General features: G+C 35.9%; 3 protein-coding genes across 4 annotated transcripts; 2 read left to right on the forward strand and 1 right to left on the reverse strand.

Moving 5' to 3' along the window:
- The first annotated feature begins 1,087 nt into the window (after window positions 1-1,087).
- Window positions 1,088-6,965, forward strand: LOC132139900 (D-amino-acid oxidase-like). Its single transcript, XM_059548592.1, has 11 exons — window positions 1,088-1,227; window positions 1,652-1,854; window positions 1,992-2,106; window positions 2,320-2,396; window positions 2,597-2,662; window positions 3,099-3,153; window positions 3,788-3,892; window positions 3,975-4,057; window positions 4,450-4,567; window positions 4,657-4,755; window positions 5,401-6,965. Exons 2-11 carry the CDS (start codon window positions 1,661-1,663, stop codon window positions 5,530-5,532), a joined length of 1,044 nt encoding a protein of 347 aa, XP_059404575.1. The 5' UTR covers window positions 1,088-1,227; window positions 1,652-1,660; the 3' UTR covers window positions 5,533-6,965.
- On the reverse strand, window positions 5,844-20,672 carry LOC132139899 (synaptic vesicle 2-related protein-like). The gene is made up of 16 exons (XM_059548591.1): window positions 20,391-20,672; window positions 14,566-14,726; window positions 13,672-13,757; window positions 13,339-13,437; window positions 13,086-13,157; window positions 12,854-12,978; window positions 12,326-12,389; window positions 11,970-12,095; window positions 11,719-11,847; window positions 10,935-11,008; window positions 10,628-10,704; window positions 10,008-10,112; window positions 9,229-9,340; window positions 9,047-9,128; window positions 8,360-8,449; window positions 5,844-7,349 (listed from the first exon to the last, which is right to left on the reverse strand). Exons 1-16 carry the CDS (start codon window positions 20,423-20,425, stop codon window positions 7,137-7,139), a joined length of 1,650 nt encoding a protein of 549 aa, XP_059404574.1. The 5' UTR covers window positions 20,426-20,672; the 3' UTR covers window positions 5,844-7,136.
- A 1,565-nt stretch (window positions 20,673-22,237) lies between these two features.
- LOC132139901 (ubiquitin carboxyl-terminal hydrolase 30) lies at window positions 22,238-27,692 on the forward strand. 2 transcript variants are annotated; one of them, XM_059548593.1, is made up of 13 exons: window positions 22,238-22,418; window positions 23,063-23,172; window positions 23,869-24,051; window positions 24,144-24,247; window positions 24,370-24,468; window positions 24,590-24,635; window positions 24,707-24,801; window positions 24,934-24,993; window positions 25,149-25,235; window positions 25,330-25,410; window positions 25,534-25,756; window positions 26,180-26,300; window positions 26,453-27,692. In XM_059548593.1, exons 1-13 carry the CDS (start codon window positions 22,348-22,350, stop codon window positions 26,697-26,699), a joined length of 1,527 nt encoding a protein of 508 aa, XP_059404576.1. In that variant the 5' UTR covers window positions 22,238-22,347; the 3' UTR covers window positions 26,700-27,692. The 2 variants fall into 2 exon arrangements, with proteins under 2 accessions (XP_059404576.1, XP_059404577.1); XM_059548594.1 differs by having other exon boundaries at window positions 22,239-22,418; window positions 26,192-26,300.
- Window positions 27,693-27,788: the final 96 nt, after the last annotated feature.

The raw sequence follows: 27,788 nt of genomic DNA on the forward strand, positions 1-27,788 counted from the left end.
TGTGCAGTAGCCTACATCGTGGCAACTTGCAGATTTTAAGAAGGTGAGTGAAAGACCTTCGCTGTGATTAATATTTGTATTTAAGTAATAAAAAACTAATAAATATCTAAAAGGAGTATTAAGTAAATAGAGGAAAGCAGCCATATCACCCTGTAGCCCAAGACTGGTTGCCCACTGAAGCTAAGCAGGGTTGAGCTGGTCAGTACCTGGATGGGAGACCTTCTAAACTATTGCTGCTATAAGAGGTGTTAATGAGGCCATCAGGGGTGCTCACTCTGCAGTCTGTGTTGGTCCTAGCATCCCAGTGTAGTGACAGGGACACTATACTGTCAAAAAGCACCATCCTTCGGATGGATCCTTCGTTCAGCATTCAAAATATATGCAAAGATGTATTGTTTCAGCATTGCAAGGTTTTTATTATCCAGCTCCAGAGAAATCTGCACAACCTGTGAATCAACTGAACCTATTAATCATTTTAAACATGCACTTGAGTCCAATAAATAAATACACATGAATAAATAAATCTGCAGTTTTATAAATACATAATATATATGTACGCAGACAAACATAAAATTGCAAGACAAGCAATAATCTCTCTGAAGTCTGGACACACAGGAACAATTGCTCATGTTACAACTCCTGGAAAAATAATAATAATAAAAGATTATTATAAAGTTTCTGCTGGCATCTATGTGAAAGTGGCGTGTTTTGATAAGATTTCACAAATACCCAGAATTTACCTTTAAGTTAATGCATCCCAGAAATAACACAGATTGCTCTGGGGTATAAAACGACTTACTGCCACCTACTGGAGCAACGATGTACCACAAGCGTATGAACGAATCTTTTTGGTGAACAAATTAAAAAGATTCGAATCACTAAGATGAATCAAAACGCCCTCTACTATGGCTGAATTAAGAATAGCATACTAGCAAACTAATATTACTATTTCTACCATGTAAGAATAGTAAGACTAGCATTCAGCATCCAGCATACTGAGCATTTTCGGAAGGCGTACAACCATAGACAGTAAAAGAACAACAACTCAAGCAATAGCGCCACCTCAACGTCACAGTTGAGGTTACGTAATGAGGGAAAAAGTTAATTTTTAAGTTTTGCGGCCTATCGTTACATTGCTTAATAAGACTGTTCTTCCAAGAGAGAAGTTAAGAACGTGTTTAGGACAACGTCGATCTCTTTTTGAAGTTAACAAGACAAAAAAGTTTGGTAAGTGAAACTGTCTTTTTATAAAACTGACCTAAATGCAATGGAATGCAATTCTGCCAAGTGCATAAATGTAAAATATGGATTCAATCAAGCTTGGCATTACATGCAATGCATTACCTATTAAGCTTTATCCTAAATATTTAAAAGCTCACAAAAATTATACTAATAACAACAACCCAAGCTCTCTAACCTCATTATGCACGTTAATGTTGTAATTGTGTCCATATGGAATTTTTAATGAACATAAGACTTAATAAAATAAAGTTTGCATTTCTCATGACAATGCAAACATATGGCAGCATTATGTATTCACTGGTGGATGATTCAAAATACACAAGTTTGTAGTGAAATTCTTATCCAATCAGTTTGCAACATTACAATATTTAATAAACAACCCTGCATTCATATTTACACTTGCATTTAGTTAGCAGACATGAGGGTGTGCATCATTGGAGCGGGGGTCATCGGCCTCTCCACTGCTCAGAGCATCTACCAGCACTTCCACGACAGGATCACCCCTCTCACCATAGAGGTGTATGCTGATGTCTTCACTCCACTCACCACCAGTGACGGGGCAGCTGGACTCTGGCAGCCATATCTCTATGACAAGGGGAATGTGCAAGAAACGTGAGCTTTTATTTGTGTGGAATCTGTGTCAGTGGATCAGTGGAAGCACATCCTTATGTTTCTCAATTATCCTGAAGTACCCAGGATGCTCTATATTCTATAGCAGCAAGTAAAATGTTTTATTTCCTTTTTCTCAGTAAATGGAACAAAGAGACGTTTCAGTATCTACTAAGTTGCCTCAGCTCTCCAGATTCTGTGAGAATGGGAATCTTTCTCCAGTCTGGCTACAATCTGTGCACTGAACACCTGCCGGTGAGAACATTAGCTTTCCATGTTATCATCTACAGAGTGGTGTGTAATAAACTGCGTGTTATGACTTATAGAGCATACTGTAGTATATAGTCAGGTAAATGATTTCACATGCAGGGCATGTTTGAAAGTGCATAACAGAGCTTAATGAACCTTACTGTATAGCTGAATAAAAAATAAAAAAATGACTGCAATTTCTCTGCTCCCCTCAAACAGGACCCCACATTTAAAGATGCTGTGTTGGGTTTTCGTCAGCTGACTCAACGTGAACTAGACATGTTCCCAGGATACAGGTACTTATCACTTGCATCCCATCACAAGTTATTTCTGTAATTTGATGCTAAAGACTTATTTTCAGAATCAATTTAGTTGTTTTACCATTTGGTAGTTGTAGGTTTTGAATCAAAATGAATGAATTTAAATGGATTTGATCATGAAATGGATTTGTGAATGCAATATTGTTTCACTTTTGCATTTCCCTCTGTCTTTTCAGTTTTGGGTGGTTCAACACTGCTCTCATGATTGAAGGAAAAACATACCTGCCCTGGCTTATGGACTGGTGCGAGATTCCTGTTATCTAATCTAATCTAAAGAATTGGAATGAAATAGAATTGAATATACTGTACAGTGGAGTTCAAAAATCCACAGTGAAATCTGAAATTCAAAATGTAATTTAAGCTTGGAAAGTGTTACATTTTACAGATAAGAGATTTAACTTAAAATGAATAAGTAATATTTCTGATTTTTAAGCTAATGTATATGTGTCTACACATCTTCTACATGCATAGATGTGTGTGTATGTGTGTGTTCAATTTTTACCTGCATGTTCATATCCTATTGTTTTACTGTATATGCATCAGAATAACCATGGTGCATTTATATAGTTATGTGAAATCTGTTGTGAATGTGTTACTCATTTACAGTATGAATCTTTTCTGGTCTAACAATGATTAACAGTATCTTTGACACCTTGGTCACCTTTCTGATTTCTGCAGGTTAAGACAAAGAAAGGTCAAGTTTTATCAGAGGAAGATCGGTTCATTTAAAGAGGTCTGAGCAATTCCTTTTTCATTTTCATTTATCTTTTGAAATGTTAAAGTTCAGCATCTTAAAATTTACACTGCTGTTTATTTAAATATTTTTTGAAAGAAATCATTCAGTGATGATCATTCAAATAATCTAAAACACATTAAATTGATCACATTAAACTTAATACATTAAAGTAAAAAATGAAAAAAAAAGTGATTTTTGAAGGATCATGTGACACCGAAGAATGGAGTAATGACTGCTGAAAATTCAGCATTTCGTCAGAGATAAATTACATTTTAACATGTATTTAAATAGTTGTTAATATATATAAAAACAGTTATTTTGTAATAATATTACAATAATATTATTGTTATAACATTACAGCTATTACTGTATTTTAGATCAAATAAATGCAGCCTTCGTGAGCATAAGAGACTTAGAAAAACGTCTTAGCTAACCCAAGCTTTTGAACGGTAGTGTACTTGTTAACTTTATTGTTAAAATAATTCAGAAAAGTGTAGCATCTGGTTAACTAATACTAAGCAGATTCACTAATTTAATTTAATTAATGTTGAGATTCTGCTTGCCTCATGTAAACTGTTCATTTTAATCATAAAATGTGTGTATTTGTAACGTCCTCAAAAATGGACTCCAGCTGGCAGACAGTGGTGCTGATGTTATCATCAACTGTTCCGGTGTCCGATCAGGAGACCTTCAGCCTGATCCTGAGCTCCAGCCGGGCAGAGGACAGATCATCAAGGTCAGGTTTAGTGGATAAAAGTCGATCAGGCATAAACCTTTAACAGTGAACTGTTTTGATCTAATGCTTTTTATATCAACAGGTAGATGCTCCCTGGTTGAAACACTGGATCATCACACATGATTCCTCATCAGGAGTTTATAACTCACCGTACATCATTCCTGGGTAAGATTCTTTATAATGACAATGTATTGTTTTTCTAGTAATTGAAATAAAATAAAATATAACAGTAGATAAAAAACTTAAACTTAAACATTAGAAATGTTGGATTGGCATCTACCTGAGATGTGCAAAAATTACTAAAGCTAAAAAATAAACTGAAGTTAAAAATATAAATATAAATAAATAAAATGACAAAGGCACATAACATTGCTCAAACTCGAACTAAAATTAAAAAGTAAACTGAAAATATAAATTAAAATATTAATAAATACTGTTATAGTATGTAATACTAAAATAATACGTAATTACACAAGCATTGTTGTGTTTGTAATGAGGTGCAAATAGTCTTGTCTTAGCAGTGATGTACATTACCTCTGGTAATAATGTGTCTGCAGGAGTCGTTTAGTCACTGTGGGTGGAGTTTTCCAAGTAGGAAACTGGAATCTGCAGAACAGTTTTGTGGACCATAAAGGAATCTGGGAAGCTGCCTGCAAGCTTGAGCCCAGTCTACAGGTAGCTTCAGACATTTAGCCTTCCTAAATTAGTGCTTGTTTGAGTGGCATGAGTGGATTGGATCTCTTTTTTTTTTTTTTTTTCACTAGCATGCGCATATAGTAGAGGATTGGACTGGTCTCAGGCCCACACGCAGTAAAGTTAGACTGGAGAAAGAGACCGTACGATCTGGACCGACCTCGTTGGAGGTGAGCTCATAGAATGATCATTACACTGAAGATCTGATGCCATCTTTCAATAAAGAAAGATTGCTATCAGTATCAACAGCCAAGATAATGTATGATTAATACATTAAAAGCCCCTAAATGGACATGCTATTGGAAAAATATGACATGTAAGGAAAACAATATATTGCAGTGCATTTGCCTTCACTTGCAAAACTTTTGCTTTCCCCCAGGAACCATTGTATTCAATTGCATAACTGGTGATACAATTATTGAAAGTTTGTTAAGTTTTGAACCCCAAGAACCATTGTATTCACTTGCAAAATTATAGCATTTGCTTACAAAACTGGTATTGGAAAAATACGAGATATGAAAATATATTAATACTTTGCAAGGATTGATTCTGATACTGACACAAAATCATGAAAAAGACTGCTTCTAGCATGATGCGGCGTGAGCAATAAAGTTTTGCAAGGGAATGCTAAAGTTTTAAAAGCAAAAATAATAATGTTCCAAGTAAATGCTTAAGATTTTAAAGCAAACATTAAGGTTGCACAAGCAAATGCTAAAAAATCTCATATTTTTTCCACCATCATGTCCCTTTTGGGCTCGATTTGGGCAGATTCATGATAAATTTTTCCAACACCATGTTGTTTTCTTTGACCTCAGGTGATTCATAACTACGGACATGGAGGTTTTGGACTGACCATCCATCGTGGATGTGCTGAGGAAGCTGCTCGTCTCTTTGGTCAGATCCTGGAGCAGAAAGGCCTGCTAGCAAACTCTAAATCACGTCTCTAATAGATCTATGCCTCTGGATAATGTTATCTATCAAGTTTATTCTCGCTAATCTAATAACCATGGTCATACAGATTCCAAGAGTTAATGAATCTCTAGAACGGAACGGAATATGTTTGTCTACATTTATCTGCACTAATATAAAATAAGGATACATATTTACATTTATGCATTTGGCAGACGCTTTTAGCCAAAGCGACTTACAGTGGATTCAGGCTATACATTTTTTTATCAGTATGTGTGTTCCCTGGGAATGGAACCCACAACCTTTTGCGCTGCTAACACAATGCTCAGTGCTAAAAAATGCACTGCAATTTTCTTGAAGCATGATTTATTGTTATCATACATGTACATCCAGTGCAGTGGCAAGAGATCTGTGCACACAGACACAAAACACAGCACTATATCACAAAAGACGGGCAACTCTCTGCACTCACATGAACAACTGCACACTTCCCATCATGCCACACACATACCCACGTTACTTTTTAGTTGGGTTCAGAAATTCAGAAATAACTGAATATAGAATTGAGCGGTTGTGCTGAAAAAAAACAAGTTGTTGCTAAATGTTCAAGTTGTGTGTTCTGATGCAAGCCATTGATTGAAAAATGTGCTTGGAAGCTGATGTGTCATAAAATATACTGGACCCAGAGGCCTGTACTGTTGAAAGCCACTTGCTATTGTTTTATTCTTATTGAGCTGTATTTTAAGATTATAATTATCCAATAACATTTGATATGCCTGATTATAAGGGATCAACTGGAGTTTATACACTTTATATGAGGGACTGTAGTTGGCAACCGGTGAGAGGACAGAGAGGTGCTCTCAAGTGCTGAGTGGGGTGAAATGAAGACTTTGGTGTCTACTAGATACATCACTGGTGTCAATGAAAGTCTAAAACTATGAATGGCTAACAATTAACCATAACAATTAACAATTAAGTATGGTAAATGGTTCTTTAAAAACAAAAAAGAAGTATAACACCACAAACTGGTGCACAATGTCTGATTTATAGCAGCATCCTGTCTTTCTTTCAATTAATAGATTTAGGTGTGTCATGACTTTTCCAAAGGAATGCTGGGAGTAAAGTGTAAAGCCCTCTTAAAAAAATAAAAATAATATCACATTCTCTTTCTTCTCACTGTCATTCTAAACCTGTTGCAGAAACACATTCTCCTGCACTATCTTTCAACTTCTAGACTTCAGGTTCAAATCTTTCGTTGTTCAAATGCTCCTCAGATCCTAACAACATGTGAGAGTGATTTCATGTATTAAACTGCATAATGCAATTTGTAATACTTCATGATCAATTTTCAACCCATTTCCTGTTGTAGTTCCTTGTGGAATAAGGTAAAAGGGGAGTATTATGTGATGTGAATCTATTCCACTCTAATTGTCTGGTCCAGAGGTTTATAAAAAGAAACCTTGCAACCTTTGGTGGAGGAATGTGTCATTAATGGACTGACAAAACCAAGCAGTTCTTAAAATCATTAAATCTGCTATTCCTTTGTGGACACACATTGCTTTTTTTTACAGAAAAGATTGCCCACTTCAAACTAAGAACACTTTCTTCTACTATGTCTTTCCAAACCTACATGTAGTGTGCCTTAGTCCTGTGATCCAGAGCTGGAATGTGGAATCCCTCCAGGGCTGTGCTCTGAGGCCCGTCCCATCATCTCCTGACCCCACTCTCTGTGACTGGACTCCTGGAGGCCTCGTCCTATGGTCTCTATGGGCAGAGCACAGGAAGCAATAGCAGCCAGCAGACCGCAGCAACAGTACACCGACAGAGTCAGGTACACAGAAGATTCCAGCATCACCTTGAAGAAGGAAGCAGAAATCTCTTATGTTCACCAAGATTTAATTTTTTTTAATCAAAAATACAGAAACAACAGTAAATTAAATTAAATTTATGCATTTAGCAGACGCTTTTATCCAAAGCAACTTACAGTGCATTCACACTATCAATTTTTACCTATCATGTGTTCCCAGGGAATCGGACCCCCAACCTTGCGCTTGATAGTGCAATACTCTACCAATTGAGCTACTGTTGCATAACACTATTAGAATTTAAGTTTTCTATTTTCATATATTTAAAAATTTAATTTATTCCTAGATTGGCAAAGCTGAATTTTCAACACCCATAACTCCACTTTTCAGTGTCAAGTAAGCTTTATTTATATAGCGCTTTATACAATATTGGTTGTGTCAAAGCAAATAGCAAATAGTTTGCCACATGATCCTTCAGAAATCATTCTAATATGATAATTTGGTGCTCAAGAAACATTTCTTAGTAGTACTGCTGAAAATGGTTGAGCTGCTTAATATTTTACAGAAACCAAAACACATTTTTCAGGATTCATTGATAAATAGAATGTTCAAAAGAATAATATAGTATAATAGTATAAATAATAGTATCCTAAAGTTTCGTATATACCAAAATGTGAACTCAAATATGTGGTTTAAGTTGGTTTTAGTACCCGCCCCCCCCCCCCATGAATTTATTATAATTTTATGTACAAACTTACTAATGAACCATAATTTCTGAAAACATTTACACAGATATGAACAGTTATTGAATAAGACCCAGACCCAGATAAGGCCACAGATTCATTCTGATGTATTATATTAAGTGTTTTGACTGTTTTACAAGAAATTAAGACATTTGAAGGATTAAAAAAATATACTGTATCTCAGATATGTATAATATCTCCAAATTTCTATAATATTTGTTGTTTAGTTATTGTGTATTTTTGTTAAGTTTAGAGTATATTTAGAATATAATATAATCTGCATGTCTTTTATAAGTTTCTGGTTATTGTTTCCGCACCTGTGCCACAAATGGTGTGATGAGTGCTCCAACCCGAGCCATCCCACTGCTGGTGCCCAAACCCAATGCCCTCGTTGCTGTGGGATAAACCTGCAAAAGACACACAGAGAGAGATAATGAGTGATTTGGGTGATCTTCTCATTGAACATTGAACTATTACATAACCACAGGGTGGTTAGTGAATGGACCTACGTGGATCTATTACTTCACTTCACTGCTATTATGCTGTAAACACTTTCAAAACCAGTTAAATATCACAGACAAAGATTAATGTAGTTAGCAAAACTGCCTCAGGTTAGTGACTACAATTTTAAGTAACTATGGTATGGAATAAAATGACCTTAATGGCATTTACAACAAAGACAACCTACAGACACTATGCATAATATTCAGCCCTCCAGTCCTGTATCGGGAGATAAACTCCAGTAGTTTAAAAAAAAAATTAGGATGACAAAGTGGCCTGTTTTATGTCAGGTAAGCTGTTGCAATGTCTGCAAAGTGGTAGGAGTGAGCCAGTCTACAGGCTTTACTCTCCTTTCAATTAATCTGAGTGTCAAATTTTCCTTTGTTTCTATTACATATTCCTTTGACTGCAAAGAATGATAGAGCTTTCCTTTGAGCCTCAGTTCTTCCAAAAAAAAAAAAAATAAATAAAAAAACTGAAAGGAACTGAAAAAGAGTTCTTACCTCAGGAGTGTACACATATGCAGCCTGGAAACCTCCAGCAATGAAAGCCCTTGCAATGAATATAAATACTGTCAAAGAAGTCCTGCAATATAGGGAATGTAGTTATTCACAGTATGGTCACAAATGCAATTAAAAAAGGCTTGAATGCCCTAAAAAAGACAGTAATAGATGTGCTTTCTGACCTTCCCACACAGGCGTAGAGTGGCACAATGCAGAGAGAGAAGACAAAGAAACACAGTGCCATAGTCATCCTTCTCCCTAATCGATCAATCGCCCACAGGGTCACCAGCAGGCCTGTGATGCATCAATCAATAAGTTAGTCACATTTTTTTTGCCTGCCATAAGTTATTTAAAAATGAAATGTTAAAGGAGTAGTTCACCCAAAACTTTTTTTTCCCCGAAATGTAGATGAGTTTTTTCTTCATTGGAACAGATTCAAAGAAATTTAGCACTGCATCACTTACTCACCAATGGATCCTCTGCAGTGAATGGGTGCCGTTAGAATGAGAGTCCAAACACTGGGTAAAAAATATCACAATAATGCACAAGTAATCCACACGATTCCAGTCTATCTCAGAATACACTGACTTGTTAGAATTGTTTTGGACTGTTTTTGCTTTTTAATTGTGTTTGATCTGTGCATATTTCTCTCCTGATTCAGACAAGACATTTTAAAGATGGCTTTTCACTTCAAAAGACATTAACTGATGAACTTGAGTCATGTGGATTATTGTGATGCTTTTATCAGCTGTTTCAACTCTCATTCTGACGGCACCCATTCAGTGGGGAGGATCCATTGGTGAGCAAGTGGCATAATGCTTAATTCCTCCAAATCTGTTCTGATAAAGAAACAAACTTACATCCAAACTTAACTACCTCCGACCTTCTATCTTGGAGAGTGGGTAAATATACATTTTTGGATGAACTATTCATTTAATTGCATTAAAATACAAATGTATACCAGGAAACTCAGAAAGCGTGGTCCATAGAAGGTCTTTGTAATCATCTGAATTCAGATATTTGCACTCCAAACTGCAACCTGGCTCCATTTTACTGCCCTTCGCCCCTAGGGGGAGACACAAGACCAATGTATGGTGAGCGTGATTTCACAAAGTACAACATGTTCTTGATCAACATCCCTTTTGATCCTGAAACAACATTCCAATCAACCAATCTGAACTGAGATATAACTTTTCAGGAAATATCTGTTTAAGGCTTACAATTAGGATTCTACACCCTTGTTAATCAGCTATCATTTCCAACTGATTTTAGGAATAAATGATGGGTAGGGTTAGGTTTAGGGATTGGGTAAAGTCTATATTCTTGGACAATAATTTTGATCCAGGATCATCAAAACATGTTGATGCAGCAACATGTATACTTGGCAAAATCACAGTGATCCTAATGTATGCCAACAGAATACATTGGTTTTGTATGGTTCGCATTCTTCTAGATTTAAATGATATTAAACAAATAAATATGTGGTTATTAAAAATAAATGTGGTATTCTATTCTTTACATAGCCCCTAATTTCTCACTATACTCCAGTCTGTTTTTACACACACAATAGCTTTCACTCACGACCACAGGCGCCTCCCTCCTGGAAAAGTGCAGTGGTCAGCAAAACCACACCATAATATGAGAATGCATTCGAGAACCTGCAACAGAGAGCACATAATAAACAGAATATGAATGAAAGCAGCTAGAACAAAACACTGTGAAATATCTGAGTGAAATTGTGAAACAAAAGGGTGAGATGTGACAAAAATCTTAGGGAACAAAACATCCTTTTTAAGATTTAGTAGTAGACATCTACATAAAGAATGCAGACAGGCGATTGAATGAGAGCTCACACGGTAATTAATAGGAATTTGTATGACCATCTTACCATATGAACCAGAGCAGAATAGTAGTCAAACGGAAGTGTGGAGAGAAAAGATCTTGAATTTTCCCCCTGTCCTCCTGAACACAGAAAATAACAATTATACCCAAAATAAGGAGAGATAAAATATGTCAAAATGGATAAAGAGAGAGAGAGAAAGAGAGAGAATAAATATGGTAATATTATTATTAGATCATATTATATAAAATTAAAATAGTTTTTCTATTCTATTTTTTTTTTCTTATTCTATTTTCTTATATTTTTTAAAAAGTAATTTATTCCTATGATAGCAAAGCTGAATTCAGCAGCCATTACTCCAGTTTTCAGCGAAACATTTCTTATTATCATCAATGCTGAAAAGGGTTTTAATACTTTATATTTTTGCAGAAACCATGAAACCATTTATTTATTTATTTTTCAGAATTCTTTGATGAATAGAAAGGTCAAAAGAATAATAATAGAAGTGGTATAAATAATATTATCTAATAGTTTGGTATAGAAAAAAACATGAACGTAGTTTAAGTTGATTCTATGCATGTATGTATGTATGCATGCATTTATTCATTTCAAAGATTTTGAACAACTCATAATCATAATTCATTAAAATAATTTATGCATCATATTTTTTGCATGAAAACTTTCACACACCAATGCAGATTCAACACTAGTGTATTATAAGAAGTGTTTAACGGTTTTCCAAGAAATTAAGACCAAGTAAAAAAAAAGCCATAAATGGCATAAATTATATAAATAAAGTAATATACACAAGTATATTTAACGGGTATTTTACCTGTCTGGCTGCTATGAGTTTTCCCAGCGGCATGGGGACATTATTCTCTGTAGCAATGCGTTTAAGTGTGTTTAAAGCCTTCTCCTTATTTCCTATCAGGACGTCGTAACGAGCGCTCTCCGGCAGCCACTGTTGATGTGCATTTGACATTTTGCTTAGACTATTGTTTAGACAATATATCGCTCACACCAATATATAATTCATATCTAGCTCTAAACAACAAAATTGTTATATTAGAACTTTACACTTACAAAGCAAAGAAAAGCAAAAATGAAGAGTGGAATGGTGGAGAAGGCCAGCAGCCAGCGCCAGCCCAAGGTTGGCATCACCAAAATAGCCAGGAGCACTTCAAATACTGTACCCAAAGCCCAGAAGATCTACAGCAGATCAGAGAGAAAGAGATTTAAAAGAGATTTAGACTAAATCCACAATATCACAGTTATGAGGATCTCCATGTTTTGGTTCAATTTATAACTAAAAACTATTTAATCAATCAGGGCTATGATATCTGTATTTAAGAATATAATATAATATAATATAATATAATATAATATAATATAATATAATAGAATAGAATAGAATAGAATAGAATAGAATAGAATATTACCTCAATCAACAGAATGCAAGTGGCTCTGGACCGCATGGGGAGAAACTCAGCATACAATGTTACTCTTAAAGGAGAGACCACAAGTTTGCTATAAGTCTCTAATTATTCAATGATATTGTTATAAAAAATGGCAAATTGGAAAGGACAACATACAAATTAAAAGAACCTTAAATGTTAGGGTTACACCTTGTAGTTCTCCTTACCATAATTAAATTGATGCTTGTACACTATCATTCAAATGTTATTTAGCAAGGATGCATTAAATAATTTTCATAAAAATTCAATTATTCTCAAATTGATAATTAAATCCGCCAAATTGACCAACGTATAGCACCAAAATTTAATTTACTCTCACAGGATGTATTAAAATAGATTTTAAATGTAAATATTTCACAATATGACTGTTTTACAGTATTTTTTTATCAAATGCAGCCTTGATGAGAATAAGACTTTCAAATCTTTCAAAAATCTCATCAACTCCAAACTTCTAAACCTTTGTGTGTGTATTTAGATCTGTGTCATACTCACGATTGTGGAGCCCCTCCAATGCCAAAGCCCACCAGAGCTCTGAGGAACAGGATCCATCCGTATATAGGTGCAAATGCACTGAGGAGGCCATAAAACAAGGTCCAAAATACACTCATCTTCAAACCCTACCAAAAACACACACATCTTTAATCATTCCCCGCTGGTGCAGTGAATATCAATCACATTTGTGCCATTGGACATGCACATACTTCACTTTAATTAACATACTCACTGTTTTTCTCCCATATTTATCAGATATCTTGCCCCATAATGAAGAACTGATCATCATTCCAATAAACACTACCTGTTTCAGAGAAGGGTAGAATCTCCACATTACATACACATCAATGTGGTTATTCAGGCAAACACATTTAGGAAGAGCTGATGATGCAAAGCTTAACAGAACTAGAAAACCAATTCTACTTCCAAACTTTCTAAAAAGCATGAGGGGAGTCATTATTGACTCCAGGAATAGTGTACAGTACCGAAGTTAGCAGTGCCACTTCCCAGCTGAGCAGTGCCCACTCACAGTGCAGTTGAGGGGCCAATATACTGAGGATCATCATCTCCATGGCATCGGCCATCTGCACACAAATTCAACCATTGGCAATATGGAAACAAATATAGCAGCTACTCCATCTGACTACAGAATTAGCTAAAGATTTACAGCTTATAAAATGATACTATGTTAATGTGTAAATAAAATGTTTAATTTATACAACGTCTTACTAGAACCCAAGGTCAACTGATTGTAATTATAGAGTGTTGTGATGATACAACAATTATTCCCTCTGTGCATTTTGTTTAAGATTTGTTACCCATGAAAGTCCAGTAAGGATGGATAGTTTCCACTGGAATTTCCCAAAGCCAATGGCTTCCACTGCATCCTCAACCATGAATGTATCTGTTAAATGAGCAACATATGGAGAGTAGTTTAGCCTTAAAGGTGTTCAGTCTGAGCTGTCTGATAATGCATTTAACAGTCCTGTATATAGAAACCATTTAACATGTTCAAGTGTTATTTTGTCATTAGTTCTTATTATTGCATTTTTAATTTTAATTTAAGTTTCAGTAATTTTATGTACTTCTCCTTTTAGTTTTGTTTTTTATATATTTCTGTTGAATTAATTTTTACTTCAGTTTTAGTCATTTTAGTTCTTCAGTTGAAACATTTGAATTAAGTTAGTTGCATTTCAAATTTTCATTAGATTTTTTTATTATTGTTTCATTACAGCTTTAATTAACAAAAGAAAAAATCGATGAAATTAATAAACTACATATCATTAATCAATTACAAGTTGAAAAACAAATTGTAACAAAGTTCAGAGATCGGGAAGGAGGAGGCGGGAATCGGCGAATATTTAAAAATAAAACTTTAATAAACAAATAAACAAACACAAACAAAAGTAAAAGCGGCAGCTCCTCACAGACGACTGCTGCATAAATAACAAAATAAATAGTCCAGGCCTGATCCTCTCTCATCTTTAATTGTCGTCATTCCTTCTTTTATCCATCCGGAGCTCCTCTGTGGGACTCGAGACCGGTGAGTGGCGCTGGTGTCGCTCATTACACTTTCACTCCACCGGCCTCGCTTCGCTCCCACGGCTCTCGGCCCCGCCCACTCATCACAAACATTTAGAAAGAAACGAAACACCTTTTCTAACAAAAAATTAACTGGTGATCAGTAACCAATATTAATTGGCTAATCATACCATCAGTGGGATTAGCAAATTCCCGAGGAACCGGAGCACCATCAGCCAGGGAAACAGACTCCATATCCGTCCGTTCTCCATCCATCTGCAAAGCCTCTTCCCTGCCGCCATATTCATCCTCTGAGCGCGTGCTTTCACCTGTTCGCCGGAATTTCACCACTCTGTCAGAGAGAAAAACGGGCAGACAGATATCAGAATCAATTAGAAAATTCAGATTGACATATTTCTGAAGTGCTATATATGAATGGCTCCAACACACTGAATAAAATAACAAATAAGTAGAGGATCCAAAATAAAATATGCTTTATATCTTTCTACTGTGGCTGTTTTTGGCTAACATTAAGAAAGATTATATAATCACAGATTTAAAAGGCCTGACAGCTTCAGCAAACACATGTTTAATTTAGCAGTGCCTTTGCATGTGCCTACACAACCTTCCAGGAAATATTTGCTGTTTATTGTAACGTGGCACGCCAAAATATATCCCTTGACAGAACAAGCATCTGTATGTGGAATACAGCTGCAATGTGCAGGACAGAATGATGCACATAATAGAAGCCTGTTGCCAAGGTGACGAGAGAGCTTGTTTGTGCAATGCCTGGAAAGAAAGCACAAGAGAAAGCTAGCATGTTGTGATGATGTGCGAAGAGACAGTGGAGTAATGTTTGAAACTGTGACTCACAACCGACAGCCTTTATGGGGCAACTGGATGACAAGAATTTTCTCACAGAATGAAAACTGCTGTTTAAAAAAAAAAACAACAGATGCTCTAGCAGTAGTCGGGGAGGATTTTTACTATACAAATATCCTCACATCTATGAAGACCGATTGGATCAGGGAGCAGTAAATAAGAGGAGCACAGAGATACCCAGTGTTTTAATTACTGTAATTGCAGTGCTCACGGCGACACTATGAGCAATAAAGCTTTCATGAGCAGCTGTGTAATTAAACAGATGACCTCTCCATGCTCAGCAGAGACAAACTTTTCTCTGGGAGCATTAAAAAAACAAATAGAAACCAGGATGAAGATCATAAATCTTCTCAAATTAGCAATTATTTTAATGACAGCACAGACCTGGGCTCCTGCAAACATAAAGAAAATCCTATGAAAGAAGGGTGTTTGTGACTCTTTCCTCTGTATTATTTCCATAAAGCATGGAAAAGACCAGCTGAATCAAGCACAGGAATAACATCAGCATAAACAGTCAGATTATTCAGAACTCTTACATGCATCAGTGGAAAGACCTTTACTGCAACAAAGATTATCAATGACACACAAGGACAGATTTCCATTTGTTTGTAACTTGCTCTGTCTTGTTAAGATGTCATAAGCGATGTGATCATAATATATGTGGTCTATATATATACAACCCGAATTCCGGAAAAGTTGGGACGTTTTTTAAATTTTAATAAAATGAAAACTAAAGGAATTTCAAATCACATGAGCCAATATTTTATTCACAATAGAAAATAGATAACGTAGCAAATGTTTAAACTGAGAAATTTTACACTTTTATCCACTTAATTAGCTCATTTAAAATTTAATGCCTGCTACAGGTCTCAAAAAATTTGGCACGGGGGCAACAAATGGCTAAAAAAGCAAGCAGTTTTGAAAAGATTCAGCTGGGAGAACATCTAGTGATTAATTAAGTTAATTGATATTAGGTCTGTAACATGATTAGCTATAAAAGCTTTGTCTTAGAGAAGCAGAGTCTCTCAGAAGTAAAGATGGGCAGAGGCTCTCCAATCTGTGAAAGACTGCGTAAAAAAATTGTGGAAAACTTTAAAAACAATGTTCCTCAACGTCAAATTGCAAAGGCTTTGCAAATCTCATCATCTACAGTGCATAACATCATCAAAAGATTCAGAGAAACTGGAGAAATCTCTGTGCGTAAGGGACAAGGCCGGAGACCTTTATTGGATGCCCGTGGTCTTCGGGCTCTCAGACGACACTGCATCACTCATCGGCATGATTGTGTCAATGACATTACTAAATGGGCCCAGGAATACTTTCAGAAACCACTGTCGGTAAACACAATCCGCTGTGCCATCAGCAGATGCCAACTAAAGCTCTATCATGCAAAAAGGAAGCCATATGTGAACATGGTCCAGAAGCGCCGTCGTGTCCTGTGGGCCAAGGCTCATTTAAAATGGACTATTTCAAAGTGGAATAGTGTTTTATGGTCAGACCAGTCCAAATTTGACATTCTTGTTGGAAATCACGGACGCCGTGTCCTCCGGGCTAAAGAGGAGGGAGACCTTCCAGCATGTTATCAGCGTTCAGTTCAAAAGCCAGCATCTCTGATGGTATGGGGGTGCATAAGTGCATACGGTATGGGCAGCTTGCATGTTTTGGAAGGCTCTGTGAATGCTGAAAGGTATATAAAGGTTTTAGAGCAACATATGCTTCCCTCCAAACAATGTCTATTTCAGGGAAGGCCTTGTTTATTTCAGCAGGACAATGCAAAACCACATACTGCAGCTATAACAACAGCATGGCTTCGTCGTAGAAGAGTCCGGGTGCTAACCTGGCCTGCCTGCAGTCCAGATCTTTCACCTATAGAGAACATTTGGCGCATCATTAAACGAAAAATACGTCAAAGACGACCACAAACTCTTCAGCAGCTGGAAATCTATATAAGGCAAGAATGGGACCAAATTCCAACAGCAAAACTCCAGCAACTCATAGCCTCAATGCCCAGACGTCTTCAAACTGTTTTGAAAAGAAAAGAAGATGCTACACCATGGTAAACATGCCCCGTCCCAACTATTTTGAGACCTGTAGCAGAAATCAAAATAGAAATGAGCTCATTTTGTGCATAAAATTGTAAACTTTCTCAGTTTAAACATTTGCTATGTTATCTATGTTCTATTGTGAATAAAATATTGGCTCATGTGATTTGAAAGTCTTTTAGTTTTCATTTTATTAAAATTTAAAAAACGTCCCAACTTTTCCGGAATTCGGGTTGTATATATATATATATATATATATATATATATATATATATATATATATATATATATATATATATATAATATAATACGGATCACAAAACTCATGGTTCAGATCACATTACGGATTTTGAGTCACAGATTGGATAATTTTTTCGGATCAGAAAAAAAAGAAAAAAAAAACTACTGATATCTTACTTTTCTATACTATAGTGGTGCAATGGATCACACACCTCATGGTTCAGATCATATGTGACCATGGACCACAAAATTTAACCACAACTATTTGAAAATCTGGAATCTGAGGATGCAAAAAAAAATCTAAATACTGAGAAAATCACCTTTGAAGTTGACCAAATGAATTCTTAGCTATGCATATTACTAATCAAAAACTACATTTTTAAATATTTATGGTAGGAAATTTACAAAATATCTTCATAGAACATTACTTAATATCCTAATGATTCTTGGCATAAAAGAAAAATCGACAATTTTGACCAATACAACTGATAAAATACAATATACCCCAGTGACTTGAGGTCCAGGGTCACATATTACGGATTTTGAGAAATGGGTCAGATAATTTTTCAGATAACAGTTAAATACAGATGAATCTTTGTTAGAGCTGTGGCGTTATTTGATTAGCAGACAGAAACCGGTATTTATTGGCTGCTGTCTCTTTAAGACCAATGCACAGACCTAATACTGACACACATTTGGTTTCTTTTTCAGCCGTTTAAGTTTACTTTAGACATAACCGACAGTGTTTACTAGAATACTTGCCAAAACGGATATTTTAACTTTATAACTTTGTGTGTATGTGAAAGAGAAATCATTTCGGCGTCCACGCGGTGTCTCTTTCTCTCTGCGTGTGTGTGGTTCGGGTGTGTGCGGCAGCGGCTGACCAGCACACACAACAGAGCGCGAGTTAAATTGGGTGAATGTTTAAACTGGTATGAAAAAACGTGCAAATGATAAACTTTCATTCGATAAATAAACCTAATCTGCGAATCACATGCGTGCCGAACCGTGGGGTATAAATATATATGTTATCTTGAAAAAGAAGTAAAATTGTCTCTTCATTTTAAATGGATACCAATATTAATCATAAACATTAATCATAATATTTAATGTCTAGCAACTTGAAAATGTTTTAATAAATAAATATTTAATGATCTACATTTGATAGATTTCACTTGTACAGTAATTATATAAAACTATATTTCAGTACACCATACTACATATACAAATAAACTAAATCTATGCATTTATTTGCATTCAAAGAGCTGGCAACTGATAGAAAAAGGTTGGGATTAAAATGTAGTTTATCCTGTGCCCCTCCAGTAAGATTCTGGCTCCCTCTAGTGGAAGTAGAAGTAGAAATGTCTGTAGGCATAACGGAAGGCCAGAACACACAAAATAGCCCCTAACCTGCAAGTGCAAGCTTTTTTAAATTCCACTTAAGATTAAATTTCTTACCCAACTCCGCTTTTATTTTCTGTGATCTAGATCACTTTTTTTTGAGACTCTGAGAATCCAGGTGCCACCAATATTTATGAGGATAACATGATGCAAGTCAAAATAAATGATGAGAAGCATTGCGGAAAATAATTGAAAACAACCCATTTGCTTGTGAATTGGGCTACCCAGCTACATTGTGCTGTGTGTTTCTGACTCACCAAAAGCCGTTTGTAAAGAGTCCCCATGAAGTTGACTACACAGCGTGAGCAGACTTTTACTGTACATCTTTTTTTTTTTTTATGTCATCATATTAAAGCGCAGCTGCTAAAATACAGTAAAAACACTACTTACATTTCTATTTTATTCTGGGGTAAATCTGGGGTTGCACATGACATGGGGTGGCAATGCTTTTTCTTAGGATGGCAGTTGGCCCCCTTTGCCACCCATAGATTGGCCCCTGAAAATTGCTTGCAAATCTCCCATTATGCTATTCTATTGTCAAATCTTTGATTCAACATTTTTGTCAACTTGTTCATTTCATCTTAGTTTTTGAGTGGAAAAAAGAAATCCATTATTTGTGGATAAGTTTGAGATGCATACTCAAAAAACTCAGGTGCATATAGCTCCGATGATAATAAAAGTTACCTTACCATGTAAAGTTTAAAATTGTATTAGATTTAACAACAACAACAAAAAAATAATTATATATATATATATATAAATTTTTTTTTTTTTTTTTTTCTTCTTTTTTTATTAAGAGGGTTTTCACTTAACCTTGGGTTAACATATTTTTAATCTCTGGTTTAAGCCACATTTCAGTTTATAATTTTGAAAAGGTCTTGTATGGGTAAAGAAGGCCTTCCACAGAAATAATTTAAAAATCATTTAGTATGAACAACCTAAAAAGTCACAAACAGGATTTAACATTTTTCTATTAGTCAAATTCAAAATGTTATCGTGTAAAACTATTTGACTACCTTTCAAAGTGATCAAGGCAGAAACTGCAATGTACGAAAAAACCCAATAATCCATACATAATCACTGTTATACAGGTATATTCAATGGAATCGTCATGTGCAATGCAAATGAATCAATGGACGAGAAAAATAGTCTATGCAACACAACATAGCTGCTTTAACGCATATAGCCTGTTTAATCTACTTGATCTGTTTACCAAACGTAGCCTACACCTTTGCCACTCCATACAGCGCATAAATATCTATTCTACATCAGCCTACATCTAGGTTATCTAAGCAGTGATTTTTCAAAGAAGTTGCGTAAATATCAATGTCACATTGTGTACAGCACATTCTAGTACATCACTAAAAGGGCTTAAGTGAAGGGAAGAGAGTGTTTGCGTGGTGGCTAAGGTCGCGTGCGGATGAAAGAAACGTGATGAAAAGCAGACTCACGGGAGCTGTCTTAACTGAAACAAATCATCGTCCATTATCGGTCTGTTCGTCGGGCTGCCGGTGTCTTTGTCTCATTGCCGTTACATTGCTGTCGGGTAGAGGCTGATTTCAGCACCACGGGCGTGAGGACAGCGAAGAGCTCAGAGAGGGGCGGTGTGGCGCGGAGCGTCCATGATTCCTGCGCGTGTCGCGTCGCTGCTGGCGTCGCTCGCTCGTGCGGGATCTCTGCACAGCCTGGAACACCCGGTTCATCCCAAACTACCGTGAGGGAACTGCGAATATGTTCTGGAGATACAATACACTTTTCCTCCCATGAATTTCATTGACTTTTTTTTCATTCCTTTTTTTTTGTTTGGATTAAGCTAAAAATATAAAGCTGAAAAAGCTTAAAACAAAAAATCAAAACTATAGAGCTGAATATCGAAGATCTACGGATAAATGTAATAAAACATTAAAAAAAAATATTTACTGAAAGGATGATATCATTTTAATAAAGCATAGTTATGATGGTAAGAGTTGATTGACAACTACTGGTTCCACAGACAAGGTTAAAGCCTAGTCCCAGACTAAAATGTGAGTCTGAGCGGTTTCAACTGAAACTAACTTGCACTGATTGATCTTAAAATTTGTCAGTGCCCTTGTTCTGTCTCAAGATGCATACCTGCAGGCCTAATGTTGTTGTTTTTTCTGAGACATGTTTATACAAATGTCCTAATTGAAATATTGCCTAATTTTGGTTTATTCTAAACCCTGTCTGTGAAACCAGGCTTAAGACTTTTAAGAATAATTTGTGTGTGTGTATGTTTATTTGGATGAGAAATCCTTTATATTTTGAGAGAGAGAGAGAATGAATACAAACTATTAACTTTCGTTTCCTTTTTTGTCAATTGAAAAAAATACTCAAAGAGAAAAAGACAAAAATAAATAAATAAAAAAATTAGTTTGTGTTGTTGTCAGTTTTTAAGTCTACTCTTGTTCATTAGGAACACAAAACAAATCCAAATGCACATATAAATCCTTTAAAAGCTCACACACAGCCTATTTAAAGTCTTCATAGCCTTTTAATTCAAAGTGTATTTTCTGTGACCTGGTTTATCTTATTAAGACTATGATATGGAGCTTCTATTATTATCCAGCTAATTTGTGTACCTAATTAATTGTCCTAAACAGTTGAGGTGAGTAAGGTGAATGTTGAAAAGCTAATGTTCGGATTAATTAATTTCTGTACTTTACAAACAAACCCTCATGTTGGCTCATAAATACAAGCTAATATACACTATATGCACTCATAAACTATCTACTTATGCACTAAGTACTCAACCATGTAGTGTATGAATTATATAAGCTTATTTTGCCATTTATTATCGGAGTCTGGTAGCCCCTCCCACTTCGCAACGTAATTAAAGCTGCGACAGCTGCGTACATGAGGTGTCCAACATAAACAATATTGTATTACATTAGACAAAATTAAGAACAAAACCTATGAAGCTTTTTGTTACTTTAAATTTGTGTAATTTCTACCCCTGGCATGAATTGTTTCACTTTACATATTCATATGAATGTGTATTTGTTTTCGTACCTGTTGCGAGTTGTATATGCTTTTACAAATTTTTAAATAATTTTTGCACAATAAAAAGAAAAAAAGGAGGTGTCCAACATTCCACACTTCGTTTTGTCGGATAAGTGCATCATCCGCGTGTGCACTTTTTATTTTGGGAATTTTCAGTGTGAATGCACTACTCGCATTCATTATTTATACTAAAAAACGTCATAGAATAGTGCATAAGTACGCGATTTGAGCAATTTCTTTTACTGTCTATGGATTTGAGACGCGCCTGCTGCTTTCTCAGCCTTTCATCATTTCCGGTCACGGCATCGAGACTCGTCCTGCTCCGCGGAAGGTCCGTCGCGGAACAATGCTCTATGTTTAGTTCCGCACATGCGGGCGCAGTGAAATATGCCTTGGTGCAAACAGGGAGCTACAGACAAGCTTGTTCGAGATTTCTTACGCACTGGAACCGCTGCAAGGTTGGAGTTTGTATAAAAACAGTGTGAAATGACTGTTTAATGAATATTGTATCGGTGTAGCTCAGATAGACGTAGGAAAGGCAGAAAAGATTGTGGCAGCTGTAGCATTAAAGGCCAGCAGGCTTTCGCTTCGCCGTGTTTGTATTCCACTGAATCATCACAAATGAATGAACAAGCGGATCTGTCTTTTTTGTACTTTTAACTATTATAGATCCAGTGAACAAAAGTGTTGTAATAAATGTATTCGGCGGTTTTTTTTATAGCTTGACAGCCAGAAGTAGCTTATTAAAACTACCCCATCTGTCTGTAAAATACCATTTATAGGTATTTAATGATTCTGAAAGCTTTGATTCAGCATTCAGGATTAATCTGAGTATGAGATTTGGTTTTGCATGTTCCACGTTTCTCTAAAACAGTCTGTTGTGTAATGATGGCTTTTGCTGGAGAGCCAGGCTAAATGCAAACACAGCTGTCACGGTCAGAAGTAGTCTGCTGTCTGTCATAGGTTTGTTTGTGATCAGTATACATGTGATGATCTGTACATGTGCTCTTTAACTTTATCACTTCATTTCTATACAGTTGTCTGTGTTGGATACAACCAAAACACTTATTTTTATTATTTTTTTCTTCTTTCTTTGTTTCAGGAACAAGATGATGAAGAACTGGGGTGTAATTGGTGGAATAGCTGCTGCCATGGCTGCCGGAGTCTATGTACTATGGGGGCCAATTTCAGACAGGAAGAAAAAGAAGAAAGGTGAGTTGTCTGTTTTCTCTGTGATTTAAAATCTCAGAGTAAGTTTAAAGTCACCATTAAATTAAATTTGACAACTGTTATTTTTATAGAATGTCAAAACAGTGTTTATTCTAAATTATTTATTATTTGCGTTTGTAATCTTTATAGATAATTGAAAGCATTAGCTGCCTCTGCTCCTTGCAATTTCCATGCCTTTCCAAAAATAAAAAAAATAAAACATTAGGAGAGTGATCACATCTGGTCAGAAGAGAGGAATACGTGTTTGCTGTCACTCTTTCAGTCTTTGTATTAGAAACATTCGTGCAGTTATAGTTGCTAGTTTTGTGATGTCGATACCTGTGGAAACAGTCTGTGTAAAGGGGCAACTATTAATCTTAGTTTACATGTCAGGAACTGTATCTTCACTGCACTTCATGAATTTGCTTTTCACAAATGAAAACATGTATTCTTAATGTTCAGAAGTATAAAATATAAAAAGTAACCTATTTATGAAAGCAACAAGGCTCAAACTTGTGTCATAATATAAATATAGCATCCACTATAGAGATTGCAGATGTGTTTTGACGATTCATCGCTTAAATGTATTATCTCACTCACTGATATGCTTCTTGGTCTACTTAATAATAATAATAATAATATGATGTATTATTACTATTATTGTTATTATTACTATTAAATGTGTAATTTCTCTCGCAGGTATGGTTCCTGGTCTGCTTAATCTGGGGAACACATGCTTTATGAACTCACTTCTCCAGGGCCTGGCAGCATGTCCTTCCTTCATCAGATGGCTTGAGGACTTCACAAATGAGAGCAGCGTCCATCCGGAGAGAACTGAGAGAGAGACTCATCTGTCCAGATCTCTGATGCAGTTACTTAAAGGTTATTTCCCATTCACTAACCAATAGTATAAATGCACAAAATGTTATTGCACACTAACAGGGTGATCTCTCCATCTTCCCTCCTTTGGACAGCCCTGTCGAGTCACGATCCTGGAGAAGATGACGTTTTAGATGCGGGAGGCCTTTTAGAAGTTCTCAAACTTTACAGATGGCACATCAGCTCCTTTGAGGAACAGGTAAGAGGTTTTCAACGACAATGCAGTTGCATATTTTACAGTTATTCTAGGGATAGTTCACCTAAAACTAGCTAAAATGTCATTAACATAACTTTGTATTGTATTTGGCTTTTTTTCAACAGGATGCTCATGAGCTCTTTCATGTTCTCACATCATCATTAGAGGAAGAACGAGAACGTCAACCCAGAGTCGCTCACCTGTTCGACATGCAAACCCTGGAGGTAAAGATGAGTAGTCCCCATGAATGCAGTATTAGGACCCAAAATATAGATGTATACTAAAGAGTTTATAATTAGACAGGAACCTTAGACATTCTCATGACCCTACTGTGTATTCTTACAGAAATCTGTTGAGTCCAAAGAGAAAAACATAAGCTGCAGAAGTGGAGGTAAATTAAAACTTTCTTCAAACATTTTTTTCTTTATTAAGCATTTAGTAATTTATCTTTTTCATAATCAGGGCCACTACATCCCATTCCAAGTTTATGGAGGTCTCGACACCCTTTTCATGGGCGGTTAACAAGTTATATGGCTTGTAAACGCTGTGAGCAGCAGGTGACCTTTTTCTGACTTTTTTGTATTACATTTCAAACTGACTTTTAAGATTTAACATATATTTATGATTTAAATCTGCAACAACTTATTGAAAACAATGACATTGTTAACCCTATCTGTTGTTGATTTCAGAGTCCTGTGCACTATGATTCTTTCGACAGCTTGTCTCTTTCTATCCCGTCAGTAAAGTGGGTAAGCAAACTTGCTCTGTAAAACCCAATCGAATGCGTATAATAGCATTCTATATTACCTACATTAAAATATGACTGTTGAAGTCATATTGCCCCGCAAATGTCTTACAGACAAAAATTTGTGTATAGTTTGCTTGACGTGTATCATTCTTTCAGGGCCGACCAGTTACTTTGGACCAGTGTCTACAGCATTTCATTTCCTCTGAAACCATCAAAGACGTGGAGTGTGAAAACTGTACCAAGGTATGGTAGGTGTTTAGCTTTAGTACCACTGTACCTCATTTATTTGTTGACCTTTCAGAGCATTACTAAGCTGATTCTCTCTGTCTCTTTATAGCAACAGGCTGGAGAGCTTGTAAATAGAGTAGTCCTTGAGAGTCAGAGGACGACATTTGTCAAGCAGCTGAAACTCGGAAAGGTAGATATGATTGTTGTTATTCCTTCATTCAGACAAGCAACCTTTTCAAAACATTGACAGCGTAACAGCACTCTTCATTAACCTCTTGTTGGTTGGTTTGTGTGTGCTTCTTTTCACCTTTAGTTGCCTCAGTGCCTCTGCATCCATTTGCAGAGACTGACTTGGTCTAAAGAGGGCACTCCCATTAAGAAACAAGAGCATGTTCAGTTTACAGAATATTTGTCTCTGGATCGATACAAACATTGTACTGCTGGTCAGAACCTCCAGAGCACCGGCAGAATAAATAAACCCATATCTGCCAAAGCTGCTGTAGACCCAAAAGATAAAACCATTGCTAATGGTGTTGGTAAGAGATGTGAACTCTTTTTCCAGTGGCTATGTGATGCTGTCATTTTAGATCTGTGAATATGGATTTACTCTATATAAAGGTTTCATCTGTGAAATATTCTTGCAATCCAAAGATAATAATAATAATAGTAATAATAATTGCTAATGTTGCTATAATTTTTATTTTAAATATTATTCTATAGAATATATACAAAATATAATTTTTGAGCATCCTGAATAAAATTAATTTCAAAGCTGATGGTTTTGTTGGGATCTGTGAATATGGATTTACTCCAGGTACTAAAATACCAATAAAAAATCCTTGAAAATATTTTTCTATTTTGCATAATAAAAATAACAATGAATTATGATTAATAATCAATGCTATTATTTTTATTAGATATATACTAAAAAAAATGATGTGTATTAAGATAAATTTCAGTTTCATTTGCAGACTCAGAACACTGTAACAACAATAAGCCACTGTCCAATGGAACCTTTCCCTCCGTCTTTCTACACTCACCAGGACTGAGCTCACAACTCAACCTCACTTATGACTACAGGTAGAGACATGTTCATGTGATAGATGCATGCTATTATAAAGAGAGCCAGAATATGTGATTCAGTCTGAAACTGCTTTTAAACTGAAAACATTTACAGGGAATGTAATCCATTTAAAAAATTTAGTAACTTATCTTTTATTGTCTCACTCTAGCACCTCAGAGTACCTCTTCCGCTTGACGGCCGTCCTGGTTCACCACGGCGACATGCGTTCTGGACATTTTGTCACTTACCGCCGCTGCCCTGCCACTCCCCGTGGAACGTCTCCTTTTAGCTCCCAGTGGCTCTGGGTGTCTGATGATTCAGTGAGGAAAGCCAGCCTCCAGGAGGCTCTCTCCTCCAGCGCATATCTGCTCTTTTATGAGCGAGTGCAAAGGCGTAGTCTGAGGGAAGAAGAGTAGAGTCTCAGATACTTATCCTTAATTGAAAGCTAGAGTGTTAACCCTTGCTTCTCTCCATTCAAGGCCATGCTACTAAGGCCAAGTGCAACCGTGCATCCCTGTGTGCATGCAGTTTGGCATGCATGTTGTTTCTGATCACTCTTTGTGAGAAAGAGAGAGGGAAGACAAGGGTTCTGTACATCATAGTTTTCACCTTAATCTTGCTCACCGAGTCCATGGCGGTTGTTGTTTTAGAAAACTCAGAAAAGTCGTTATCTGAGCATAAGGAATGATGACAGTCATGATTACTACCAGTTGTCACTGATAAAGGGATCGACAGAGATTTGAACTTGTTTTTTGTTAGGAAAACTCTACATTTAATGAAAATGTTTAGTTGCAAATTGACCTAAAATTGTTGCCTTGCTCATTAAGCTAATGATCTGTTAGAATTACATTTTAAATGGTTTCTCATGCAGTTTTTTTATCATTAATAATGTGTCTTTATCAATGAATGATCTATTGTTAATAATATATTTAAGCAATTTGCATATAAAGGTCTTTTGTAAAGCATAACCACAGCACTAAGTTATTTTTGTTTCACATTTTGACGGTAATTAATGGAGAGCGCAAATTTGTGGGATGTATCCTCATCAAGTGTTGTGTGTCCACAGGTAGATCAGGTTTTCTGCTTAATTTGTGTTTTGCTTTGTTGTATTATTGGCATATCCCAGATCAGTTTATCTTTGTGAATACTAAGAAGGGAAACCTAGCAAGAATATGGGAATGCAATCCATACTCCAGATCCTGAGTATTTACCAAATAGATTTTTTGATTACATAAATATTTCAGTGTGCATTCATTTACAGTGTTATTCTGTAAATCCCATGTTATATGTTGATTGTACGTAATGCTATTTGCACAATTGTATGTTTTTACGAAATTAGTGTGTATAATTGTGTGGGTGAATATTTTTTCACATGTACATTAAATTAAATAAATTCTGAAACAGTAGAATTCTGTTTTCTATCTGCTTTCTCTACAGCTTCACACATTTTAAATCTCGTAACTTAAACCCATATGATTTTTTTTAAGCTTAGCATTTTCATTATT

Source organism: Carassius carassius, chromosome 4 (assembly GCF_963082965.1).
Source record: "Carassius carassius chromosome 4, fCarCar2.1, whole genome shotgun sequence".
NCBI classification, from domain to species: domain Eukaryota; kingdom Metazoa; phylum Chordata; class Actinopteri; order Cypriniformes; family Cyprinidae; genus Carassius; species Carassius carassius.